At 48.4% G+C, this 12,589-nt stretch overlaps 1 protein-coding gene across 1 annotated transcript in view; it reads left to right on the top strand.

Annotated features, from left to right (window-relative positions):
- Positions 1-12,589, top strand: part of LOC308525505 (teneurin-4-like) — a gene marked incomplete at both ends in the record, with an annotated part of 200,062 nt that overhangs the window by 133,566 nt on the left and 53,907 nt on the right. The window contains 2 exons of the mRNA XM_081100313.1: positions 10,099-10,200; positions 12,312-12,506. Coding sequence (XP_080956439.1) covers positions 10,099-10,200; positions 12,312-12,506 — 297 coding nt within the window. The remainder of the gene's footprint in view (positions 1-10,098; positions 10,201-12,311; positions 12,507-12,589) is intronic.

Genomic DNA, 12,589 nt, shown 5'->3' with positions numbered 1-12,589 from the left:
ACAAGCTGGTGGCAGGTGTAGGACTAGAACCCAAGTTTCATATATATATATATTAGAGGCCCGGTGCACAAAAATTTGTGCACTCGGGGGGGAGGGGGGTCCCTCAGCCAGGCCTGTGCCCTCTCGCAGTCTGGGACCCCTTGGGAGATAATGACCTGCTGGCTTAGGCCTGCTCCCGGGTGGCAGAGGGCAGGCCCAATCCCTAGGTGCAGCCCCTGGTCGGGCTCAGACCAGGGCCGATTGGGGAGTTGGGGCGCCGCCCCCTGTCATTCACAGAGCAGGGTGATCGGGAGGTTGTGATTCCACCCTCAGTCACGCTCAGGGTAGGGCCGATTGGGGGGTTGGGTCACCATCCCCTGTCACACTCAAGGCAGGGTCGATGGGGAGGTTGCGGTGCCACCCCCGTCATGCACAGAGCAGGGCCAATCAGGGGGTTGGGGCATTTCCCCCTGTCACTCACAGAGCAGGGCCCATCAGGGGGGTTGGGGCTCTGTACCCTGTCACGCACAAAGCAGGGCCCATCAGGGGGTTGGGGCACAGCCCCCTGTCACGCACAGAGCAGGGCCAATCAGGGGGTTGGGGTGCCACCACTCTCACACTCAGGGCAGGGCCAATGGGAGGTTATGGCTCTACCCCGTCACACACAGAGCAGGGCCCATGGGGCGGGGGGGGAGGTTGGGGCGCCGCACCCTGTCACACACAGAGCCGCAGGGCGATCAGGGGGTTTGGGCGCTGCCCCCATCACGCTGATCCCGGTGCTGGGAGGCCTCGCGGCTCTGCTGATCCCGGTGCTGGGAGGCATATTACCCTTTTACTATATAGGGTAGAGGCCTGGTGCATGGGTGGGTGCTGGCTGGTTTGCCCTGAAGGGTGTCCTGCATCAGGGTGGGGGTCCCCACTGGGGTGCCTGGCCAGCCTGGGTGAGGGGATGATGGCTGTTTGCAGCTGGTCACACACCCTTCAGGGTGGGGGTTGCCACTGGGGTGCCTGGCCAGTCTGGGTGAGGAGCTGAGGGCTGTTTCCAGGCTGGGGGTGACTGAAGCTCCCAACCGCTCCTTTTTTTCTTTTTTCTTTTTTTATTCTGGGCCAGCTTTAGCTTTGAGGCTTGGCTCCAGCTCTTAGGCCTCCGCTACTGAAAGTAGGTTTCTGGCCTTTGCTTACAATGTTGCGATCCTGATGGCTGAAGCCCAGCAGGTTTCTGGGGTTTTGTTTAGCTTCTATGTTTGTTACATAGTTGCTTGCAGCTCAGAGGCCTGCAGCGGCAGGCGGGTAACGTTGGAATCCTCCGTCACTGAAGCAAGCAAGCCTCATGTTAGTTTCAAGCTGCCTGGCTGCTGGTCACCATCTTGGCTGACAGTTAATTTTCATATTGCCCTGATTAGCCAATGGGAAGGGTAGTGGTCGTACGCCAATTACCATGTTTCTCTTTTATTAGATAGGATAATTGATTTTTTTTATAGAGAAGAAGGGAGAGGGATAGAGAGAAACATCAATGAGAGAGAAACATCGATCAGCTGCCTCCTGCACAACCCCTACTGGGGATATGCCCACAACCAAGGTACATGCTCTTGACTGGAATTGAACCTGGGATCCTTCAGTCTGCAGGCCGATGCTCTATCCACTGAGCCAAACTGGTTAGGGCAGAACCCAAGTTTCTTGATAAAGTCCAGGCATGTTCCCTTCCACCATGACTCAGAGAATCATAAGATTTCAGGTTTGGAAGATGTCATACAGCTTACCTTTAATCCGCCTGCAGTATCCCCACCAGTCAGCAATTTGCCCTCTTTTTCAGTACATACAGTGACTGCCCATGTATGACCTGATAGGTTACCTCGTCCCTTCAAGTAGTCATCCACCCAATAAACAGTCATTTACCACCTGCTTTGAGTCAATGGGGATACTTATTGATTATTCAGAGATGAAGAACATATTTCCTGCCCTCAAGTTTACAGTTTTCATCCACAGACTATAACCCAACATAGGAAGTGGTATTCCGCTCTCAGGCTTACAAAATTATTTCTTCTTTTGAACCAAGTCCACTCCCCAAGGATTGTAGTCCTTACTCGTTGGACCTATTAGGGCCACAGAACAAAAGTCTAATCCTTATTTCCCATATTAGCCCTTCAGATGTTTTTAAACAGAGCTCATACCCCTTTATAGGCTAAATTCCCAATTCCTCCAAAAATTCTTTATTTGAAATGTGGTTTCAAGTTCTCTTATCCTTCTGGTTGTTCTTTGATGAACACTCTCCAGTTAGTCTTATCGGGCACTTAAATGTGGCCCCCAGATGTGAACTACTGAACTCCAAATATGGCCCGAGAGTACAATACAAAATTGAACTTCCTGTTCCTCCCTTCATTCTAGGCATTGTACAAGGAAACAATAGCCTGTTGACCACCAACTGTTCTCTTGAGTCTGACTTGTACCAGGCATACTGCCCTGCATTTCATTTCTCCCTTGTATTCCTGCTGAGTTTCTCAATAACAAATATCACTGAGGACTTACGTGTGTGTAGCACTCATCATTCTTTGAAGAACCAGACGTGCTGCTTATCTTCAAGGAGTTCATAGTCTTATTGATGAAATTTGTTTTGCCCCCAAATAATTAACAAAGAACCAAGACCTAATATCATCAAGGGAACAGTCTTTTTCCTAGACCCCCCCTCCTTAGAGCTGCGCTTAGTAGTGGTTGGTAGACTTCTGGGTATGATTGAAAACAGATCTCCCAGTTCATATGCCAGTGCAGACCTGGCTTCAAGCCCAGGCTGTCAGGGGCTTTGTCAAGTTTTTGTCATTGCCTTGACCTAGACTGTTGCAGATGAAAAGCCTTTGAATTCCATCATCTGCAGAGGAAGCTGGGGCACCTACAGGGACTGACACCTCGCGGGCCATGGAACAGCTTTCCAGCACCTGGCACCTGCCCAGTGCCAATCTAGTGTGCAGAGGGAGGAAAGTTCTTTCAGTTGTTGGCATGAGTCTGCCTGTGTTTGGGCTTCTGGGAGACAACAGGTTTAATTTGCTTTGACAGTGCTTTTACCCAGGAGGGAATTTACCCAAACACCCTGCCTCCTTCACATTCAGCTCAGTGCTTGTTTGTTTTCCCGGTTTAACCATGGGGAGTTGCTCTGTGTTTTATATGCATATGTGCGTGTGTTTATCCCCAGTAACCCACATTGCCTGGGTTGGATTCATTAGATCAAGTAAGTATGTTGTTTTAGTTCCAAATGAAATGCATGTCTGACCCTTTCTTCAAACTGAAATACCGACTCTGCCAAGTCCTGGGCAAACCTCCTTACATGCACAGCGTTATACTATTTGCTCTTCACAATAACCCTCTGAAATGGGTGCTATTATTAACCCCATTTCACAGGTGAGGAAACTGATGCTTAGAGATGACTTGCCCAAAGGGCACGGTGCTAGTAAGAGGCAGCCTGGCTCCAGAGCCCCGACTTTGGTCCAGGCCATACAGCACGCACTTCTGCTTCAGATAGAACTTGGTTCACCTACCAGATTTGCCCTTATAGCTGTGACCTTGAGAAAGTGACATCAGCTCTTGATCTCCATCTGAAACTGTAAAATGGTGGCAAAGGTACCTATTTCTCATAATTATTATAAGTAATGAGTAAGTGACATATCTTTCACAGTTCATTTGAGGGGATGAGGAGTTCCGTGTTAGAGTCTTCCCTCAACCTGGAGGTGCTGTAGAGTTAAATCCCAGCTATGCTATCTAGTTTGTTTCCCTCTCTTCTTTTGGTTGCCAATAGTAAACCCAATCCCCTTTCAGGATGTATAATGTCACTAGCTGCAGTCAAGGTGACACATCCAGTCGTCCAGTTGGCTGTCCCGGAGTCCAGATCCTTCCCTTCTTGCCTAAGCATTAGCATCCATCCTACAGAGAAGCCAAAGGAGGTGTCAGAGAGTGGGTCTCTGCCAGGCACTGGGTAGACCTTGGTTCCTCAACTGAGCTCTCCCAAACAGTTGCCAACATCCACTTTTACAACTGAAGGAGACATGAGGGAAGCAGAGGAAGGAATTGTAGGTAGAAAACATAAGCTTCTGTCATCTGGGACACATCACAGGAGAACAATATGGGTGTGGGGAGGGGGGTGGGGGTACTAGAAGGGAGGGATAGAGCAAGGTAAGCAGAGAGAGAAGCCAAGGATGATTGGTAAGCTCCCACCTCACAGCTGCTCCTTCTATCTTTGGTGCTAGAATCCAAGGTCAGGCTCCTGTGACCACAGAGGTGTGCCTGCTCAGACCAGGGCATGAAGCAGGTATGCCCAGGCCCTGGGGAGCTGATAGAGGCAGGGAGCCTCCTTTTCTCTCTAGGCTAACTGCTCCTGTGGAATGGGAGTCCACAGTTAGGCTGCCCAGTAGTCCTTCTCCAGGCAGGATTTTTCTCTGGTCTCTCCTGTTTCCTACAAAATGAGGCTTTGAGATTTCAAAACAGAAAAGCAGAAGGTGGCAAATGAAGACAGGCTTTTCCGGCAATCAACCCTGGACTTGGAAGGATGTATTTATCAACTGTTACCCTTTCACCTGGACACGCTGATGCTAGTGATTTGTTCTGGAAAGTGTAGTGAGCAGACAAGATGAGGTGCTGCAGTGGCTTCGCTGAGGCCCTGTGGTTTCCTGTCTCCCATGTCTCCTCCAGGGAAGAACACTGTTGTCTTTCTTCCTTCTGCTGATGCCCCTTTGTATTTCGAGCAATAGTTTGTTCAACATCCTGAGAACACGCCCACTCACAACACATGTCCAGAGAAGGAGCTAAGGAAACATTTAAACTCTGCATTCCAACACTGATGGAAGGAAAAACACGTTCCTAAGAATCAATTTTCCTAACAGGACCCACTATGGTGATGGAAAAACAAAAGCACGGGGGGGGGGGGGAGGCCCCTGCCTTCCCATATGCCACATACCCAATTAGGAAAATCAGTTATTCATAGGCAGCTGCATTTTCCATTTAGATTTGAGCAGATCTGAAGGAACACCTTCTGCAGAATGAAGGCAGCTGCAGCTTGGACATGAGCAAAGCAGGAAGGAACTGCAGACGGAAGACATTCACCAAACACTAATTGGAAACATAACAGCATGTTTAGTCAATAAAGTTCACACTCCTCCCAAGCCAGTGAGTGTCACTCCTGCACTAGTGTTTAGCGTAGACCTAGCTCCTCAGAGGGGACTCATCATTTGTGGGATCCCAGGTGGACCCCAAGTAGTTGAAATCTTTCCAAACAGAAGAAAAACTATATACAGAAACATTTCATCAAACAGCAATATTCTCCAAACGTCTCCCTCCCACTTCCTTGTTACTATCATAAAATTATTCCATGTTTCCTAAAACTTCTGCCTTCTCTGAAACCAACAGCCTGGGGCAAGTTTTTGTAGCAAACAGCATTCTGTGCTGTCAGATTTAGCAACCGACACCAGACTCAGTCACAGAAAACATACTTTCCTCACTTTTTCACCATGAAAGCTTTGTGGCAGATAATTCAAAATCTAGAAAGTGTGTGTGTGTGTGTGTGTGTGTGTGTGTGTGTGTGTGTGTGTAACACTGATCTGCAATCGATCCTGCTATAAATGCAACTGGTAATTATAGTAATTTTATTAGACTTTTATATCATGATTTTGAGAAGGACTGTACCATAGGGCTTTAGATCTGGGAGAGGCCTCTGAGATCATCCAGTTGAATTCTCTCAGTGACAGCAACAAACATTTATTGAGACCCTCTCTGTGAAATGGATACAAGGGCAAATACAGAAATGAATAAACTTGGTGCCTGCCCTCAGGGAGTTCACAGTCAATGCTGGGGACTGTTTGGGGTTTTAGTAAGAGGGAAGGAAAGAGAGAGACCTGGAGTAACTTAGCCTGTTTAGGAAATCAGGAAGGCTCTAGCTGATTTGGCTCAGTGGATAGAGCATTGGCCCTCGGACTAAAGGGTCTCAGATTCAATTTGGTCAAGGGCACATGCCCGGGTTGCAGGCTTAATCCTCAGTAGGGGGTGTGCTGGAGGCAGCCGATCAATAATTCTCTCTCATCATTGATGTTTCTATTTCTCTCTCCATCTCCCTTCCTCTCTGAAATCAATAAAGAAATATTAAAAAATAAAAAAGAAATCAGGAAGACTTGTCAGAGGAGGTGACATTGGAGCTGTATTTGAAAGAAGGCGTAGGAATTGCCAAGCAGGCAGGGATGAGGAAACAGGTGCAGAAAAATGAAGTGACATAGTCAAGGCCCCACAGCCATTTAGAAGCAGAACAAGACCCGAGGTCAGGCCTTCTGCCTCCGTCCTGTATTCCTGAGATACTGCAGGTGGAGCCCACCCTCCAGTCCTACCTTAGCCAGTAGCTAAAAGTGAAAATAATCTTGCCTTAAACTTTATTCAGAATTCTTATTTTTAAAAGAATATTCAAAATGAAACTTTCTAAGCCATTCTCTCTCTCCCCCCCCCCTCTCCTCTCCCTCTCTCTCTCTCTCTCTCTCTCTCTCTCTCTCTCTCTCTCTCTCTCTCTCTCAGTGTTTAGGAAGCCACTTATAAAGTAAAGGTATTAGGAAGATGGATTCTTCCAGGCAAAGCAAGTGAGAGCAGAATTACCTGGGGCCATGGCTTGTGATGACCCAACCACTTTGCCCTGAAACGAGAACTTATGCTGGGTTAGACCCTCCTGTTCTTACCCGTTAGTGTAAAATTGCTCGTGTTAGCAGAGGAACAACATGGAGCAAGTGGAATTTCCCGCCCACTCATGAAAGGAACCACACATTTGAACCCTATTTCCAAACTCTTAAAGTAGCTTCCAAGTTGATAGTGGCCGACAATTGGGAAAGATCTTTCTGGGAAGTGTACTGTGCGATGAGTTCCTCCCCATCTCCCTGTCTTTTCCCTTCTCTATCCATATCCACGCCATTCTTCACGCCCACCTCCTCTGAGAAGCCTTCCCCTCTCCTGGTTTTACCCCAGATAAGCTGTCCCCATAAGTTGGCCCTGTAATCGTCTATGTCCATGGCCCATAGTGCTTTGCTGCAGTTAAAGCTCCATGCCCTTGTGTGTGGATGCCTTGTCTGCACGGTTGCTCTCAATTTCAGACGCACAGAATTTTTAGAACAGGAAGCAGTCCTAGGGGTCACCTCTGCCCTCACCTTGATTTCACATATGAGGAAGGTGAGATGGGCTGGAAGTTGCTTTAGGTCACCCAGCATGGTGCCAGAAGAATGGACCCCAGGCCAGGTTTCCTCACCTCCACGCAGAGCCGCTTCACGTCCTGTGCTGCTGCCCGGGTGGCAGTGTCATCTCATGCCCCCAGAGGCTGCAAATGTCCCGTAGGCAAGACTCGTCTTCTGTGGTAGCATCTCATCTACCAGAGGCCTTCGCCTTGGCTTCAAGACTTAGTTGTGAACTGAGATGTGGTTGAATCCTTAACTCTGCCCACCTTTCCTCTACTTTCAACTCTGAGTGCAGACTCACTCTGAGGCCTTGGTGAGTCACTGCCCTTCCTCGGCTCAGTTTCCTTCTCTATTAAATGAAAGCTTTGGGCTAGATCAGTGGTTCTCAACCTTCTGGCCCTTTAAATACAGTTCCTCATGTTGTGACCCAACCATAAAATTATTTTCGTTGCTACTTCATAACTGTAATGTTGCTACTGTTATGAATCGTAATGTAAATATCTGAGATGCAGGATGGTCTTAGGTGACCCCTGTGAAAGGGTTGTTCGACCGCCAAAGGGGTCGCAACCCACAGGTTGAGAACCGCTGGGCTAGATGGTCTCTTGAATCCCTTTAAGTTCTAAAAGTTCTAGAATTCTGTACCTTTCAGCTGAGTCCTTTGGTGTCTTCAGGATTGGCCTCTCTGTCCCCCAGATCTGCCACCTCGCTCATTCTCCTGGCTTACTATGGAGTGAATTTCTTTAAGGCCCAGAAAGCATAATAGTATTGAAGAAGACCAGGCTTGGCGTCCTAAGGCCTGGGTTTGAATCTTGCCTCCATGCCATTGTATCTGTGTGGCCTTCAGCAAGTCACTTCATCTCCCAGCCACCTTAAATTAAAAAAAAAAAAGGAATAACCATACATCCTTTTGGATTTGGTGACAGTGAAATGAGACAAACTTTGTGGAAATACATGGCACAAAGAAGATAGTCACATATAGTGACTTCTCTCCTTTGTTCCACACCCAGCATTTGGGAAGAGGGCAGTTCGGCATGCATAGATTTTCTAGCTAATGGCTGTACTAACTGGAGCTACACAACATTGACTACTTTTTTACTAAAACCTTTCTGAAATGAATTTGATATTTCATGATGTGTCACTCAGACAGTCCCAAAGTATGAGGAAGAATTAGAGAAAGGAACATCTTTCAAGAGGGGCATCATAGCAGATGGTAAGCGAAATAGGCCAGTCAGAGAGAGACAACTATCACATAATCTCACTTATATGTGGACTCTAATGAACAAAATAAACTGACCAACAACATAAGGAAAGCAGGGGGCAACGGGAATATGAAAGGAAACTCCTATGCCTTTTTTTATGTGTATTTTTTATTGTTGACATTATTATGGATGTCCCCTATTTTCTCCACACTTCCTCCTCTCCGCCCCACCCCCAGCCATCACCACACTGTTGTCTGTGTCCATGGGCAGAGCATATATGCATATAAGTTCTTTGGTTAACTTTGGTTAATCTCTTCCCATCCCACTGCCCTTCTCCACCTTCCCTCTGAGATTTGTCAGTCTTTTCCATGTTTCCATGCTTCTGGGCTTTATTTTGTTGGTCAGTTTATTTTGTTCATTAGATTCCACATATGAGTGAGGTCACGTGATACTTGTCTTTCTCTGACTGGCTTATGTTGCTTAGCGTAATACTCTCCAGTTCCTTCTGTGTTATCTCAAAGGATAAGAGATCCTTCTTTTTTACAGCTGCATAGTATTCCATGGTGGGAATGTACCACAGCTTTCTTATGCACACTTGGGCTGTTTCCAGATCTATGCCTTTTAAAGGAGCTTGGATATTTTCATTTCTCCCCCATTGAATGGTTTTAAGTAGGAGAATGTTTCAGAGACATCATTACTCAGGCTGCTGGGTGGTAAATGAATCAGGGAAGGGGGAGGAGGGAAGGGGAGGGGAGGAGAGGGGAGGGAGCAAAAGAGGAAGCTGAGAGGCTGGCCATGCAGCTGTTGGTTAGCAGGTGTGGAGGGAATCGGACTAAGGCTTGAAAAATCAGAGGTGGGAAAAGATAGGTTTACAAATGCTCAGTAGCTTTAAAAACCAGATTCCTCGAATATCAGCTCATTGTGAAAAAAAACAACAACACAGGAAAGTGTAAAGACCACAAGAATCACCCAATAACCGGGTATCCAAAGATAGCCCTGCTAACAGGTTGAACTATTTTTTTCACTAATATTTTTTGCAAAAAGTTTCTAATGTATTTGTAGATACAAATTTGATTTATAAAAAAAAAAAATAGTTCAGGCAGACATTTTCCAGCACACAACTCTTAATGTCAGTGGAGATATATCTTAGTAAGAGTAAAAATAATGTAAGGTTGTTTGTTTGTTAATCCTCACCCAAAGATACTTTTCCATTGATTTTTAGAGTGGAAAGGAGGGTTGGGACAGAAACATCAGTGTGAGAGAGAGAGACACATTGATTGTTTGCTTTCTGCACATACCCTGACCGGGACCCAATTTAACCTGCAACCCAGGTATGTGCACTTGACCAGGAATTAAACCCGAGACCCATTGGTGCTTTGGCTGACGCTCTAACCACTGAGTACACTGGCCAAGGCTATATCTATAAAAATAAAAGTGTAATATGCTAATTAGACCAGACATCCTTCCAGACGACCTTCCAGACAAAGCCAGTGGCCGAAGGGAAGCCCGGGTCCCAGGTGCTGGAGGGAAGCCGGTGCCGGCAGCCAGGGGAAGGAAGGCCTACTCTTGCACGAATTTCGGCATTGGGCCTCTAGTAACATATAATTCTTAACTTCATTGGTTGCTTTCAGTGACTGGGCAAGAAGAGCTCAAATGTGTTAACCTGAGGCTTGATTCCTGGGCCTTCTGTTTGGGGAAGAAGTTTCTGTTTTCAGCTCTCCTTCTCTTTTCTCCCCCAGAATCGGTGGATAACTGCCCCAGCAACTGCTACGGCAATGGGGACTGCATCTCTGGGACCTGCCACTGCTTCCTGGGCTTCCTGGGCCCTGACTGCGGCAGAGGTGAGAGCCCCGGTGTGGACCTGCGATTTCCACTCTCCATGCCCCGTGGGAGCTCAGGTCCCACTCCTCAGAGCCAGTGCAGAACTCCAGGCCACTCTTTTAAAAATATATATGTATATATTTTCATTGATTTCAGAGAGGAAAGGAGGAGAGAGAGAGATAGAAACATCCATGATGAAAGATAATTATCGATTAGCTGCCTCCTGCCCACCCCCCACTAGGGGTAGAGCCTGCAACCCAAGCATGTGCCTTTGACCGGAATCCAACCGGAGATCCTTCAGTCCTCAGGCCAACACTCTACCCACTGAGCCAAACCAGGTAGGGCTCCAGGCCACTCTTGACTCTCGCAAGAAGGGCTCCCAAGGGCCATCCTTCAGAAACCCTGTGAGGGAGGTCTTCAGGCCACTTTACCCACAGGTGCATGACCAGGAGGTCAGGAAGGAAGGGGCAGTCACAGTTAACCTCATGTCCCCTTGTGGGGGCAGAAGGAGTGGCATGGGGGTCCTTGAAAAGCGGATTTCCCCTGAGAGGAGTGATCAACCTTTGCCAAGTGTCTTCGAAGTTCACCTTCAGCTAGCGTGGTTTCCCTGGCCCAGAGAAGGGAGGCCTGGTTTCTTGCTCAGTTAATGCCTTCTAACAGCACAGGCAGCATCATGGCTGAGACCACCAAGGACTCGGGAGGTGGGCGAGACTGCTCTCCTCCACACAGGACCCCAGTGTTGCTTCAGATTTGGGCACATAGGGTCTAATGATAACCCCCTGGCGATAGTTTCAAGGCTGCCATGATCTACCGTTTGCCTTTGGCCTTCATTATTGTCCTGCAAGAATCAACAAGGAAAACACCAAAGGAGATCTGTCATCCTGAGATTTTGGCACGCCCTTTGGGGAAACTCCCTTTGGTTTTTCTCCCTCATCAGTCATCTGCTTTGTGTCCTTTCGGGCTTGGTCCTGTGCTAGACACTGAGCAAGCCCAGGAGTTCTCTGCCTGGGAAACAGACAAAATCGACGATTACAAAGCGGCTAGGAGGTGAGAAACACGGTAGGGAGGTCACGTGCAGGGAGTGCCTATCGGAGGGAAAGGGAGCAGCTGTCTCAGCTTGGATGGTGAGGACCAGGAAGGGCTCCCAGCTGAGGTGCTCCTGGAACTGAGACCTGATGCCTGAGTCATTGCTCATTGGTGGAAGCCAGAGATGGCTCCCCAGGCCAAAAACACAGTGAGGTGGCACTGCTTTGGGGATTCTGCTTATTCTTTCTAAAGTGAAATAGACTCAGTTTGAGGCAGCAAAGCCTGCAGCCCCCAGGAAGCACAGTGATTCCCTGCCAAGCGCTTTCTAAAGAAAAGCTGCCAGGTGGGGGCGGGGACAGCGGTGCGAGAGAGAAGGGATGAGTCATCCCTTCTAAGGAGAATTACCATCTCATCCCGTATGCACTTAGAGTGAAGAGCCCTGTATAAAACAGCCTCTTAGTGAAGCTCACTAAGGCTGGTGGGTACTTACAGCACACTGAAATATAATTTATTTTTATATAGTGTTCTTTGTACAGATGTTCACAAAACGCTAAGAGGCAGAATGCAAAGATAATACTTTCAAGAGCTAAGTTGGGCTCAGCTACTCTCTGATGGGGCCATGGTTTATGGGTTTGAGTGGAGGCCTGAAAAGCAAGGAAAACGGAGAGAAAGCTGGGTTAAAGACAACAGTAAGTGTGCTGCAGATGAGGGTGGGGAACCAAAACGGAGCGCTATTAGGAGAGCGTTGGAGGAGGGATGTGGGCAGGCAGGAGGTCCAGCTGTCTTTCCCAGGGAGCCCCAGGAACTCACTGCGGTCCTGGCAACCACCATGCTGCCCCAGTAATATTGGGGGGTGGGAGGGAGCAGGGTTCACTGGGCACCAGCTCCACCAGGCCGTGCACTGCACACCTTCACCTACAGCTCCAGATGTGTTTAATCGGGAATTAAATAAAACCAGAGAAGCAGACAGATGGGCACACGTGAGAATTGTGGCAAAGCACTGGAGGCTCTTGGTCAAGCCAGCAGGTGGAGGGGAGAAAGGGACAAACGCTGGTGGGGATGCTGGGCTTTGGTTCACACCAGGCTTCCTGTGCTTCCTCCCCAGCCTCCTGCCCCGTACTCTGTAGTGGGAACGGCCAGTACATGAAGGGCCGGTGTCTGTGCCACAGCGGCTGGAAGGGCGCCGAGTGTGACGTGCCCACCAACCAGTGTATCGATGTGGCCTGCAGCAACCATGGCACCTGCATCATGGGCACCTGCATCTGCAACCCCGGCTACAAGGGCGAGAACTGCGAGGAAGGTAAGATGCGTGCAGGCAGCCCAGCACCTTCCTCAACTTAGAGGGTAGCGCACGGGGCCAAGAGGACATCAGGGCAGCAGAGG

This window comes from Myotis nattereri, assembly GCF_964212035.1.
Source record: "Myotis nattereri genome assembly, chromosome: 9".
NCBI lineage: Eukaryota > Metazoa > Chordata > Mammalia > Chiroptera > Vespertilionidae > Myotis > Myotis nattereri.
Note: the sequence above shows the minus strand (reverse complement) of the source record. Positions and strands in the feature narration are given on the sequence as shown.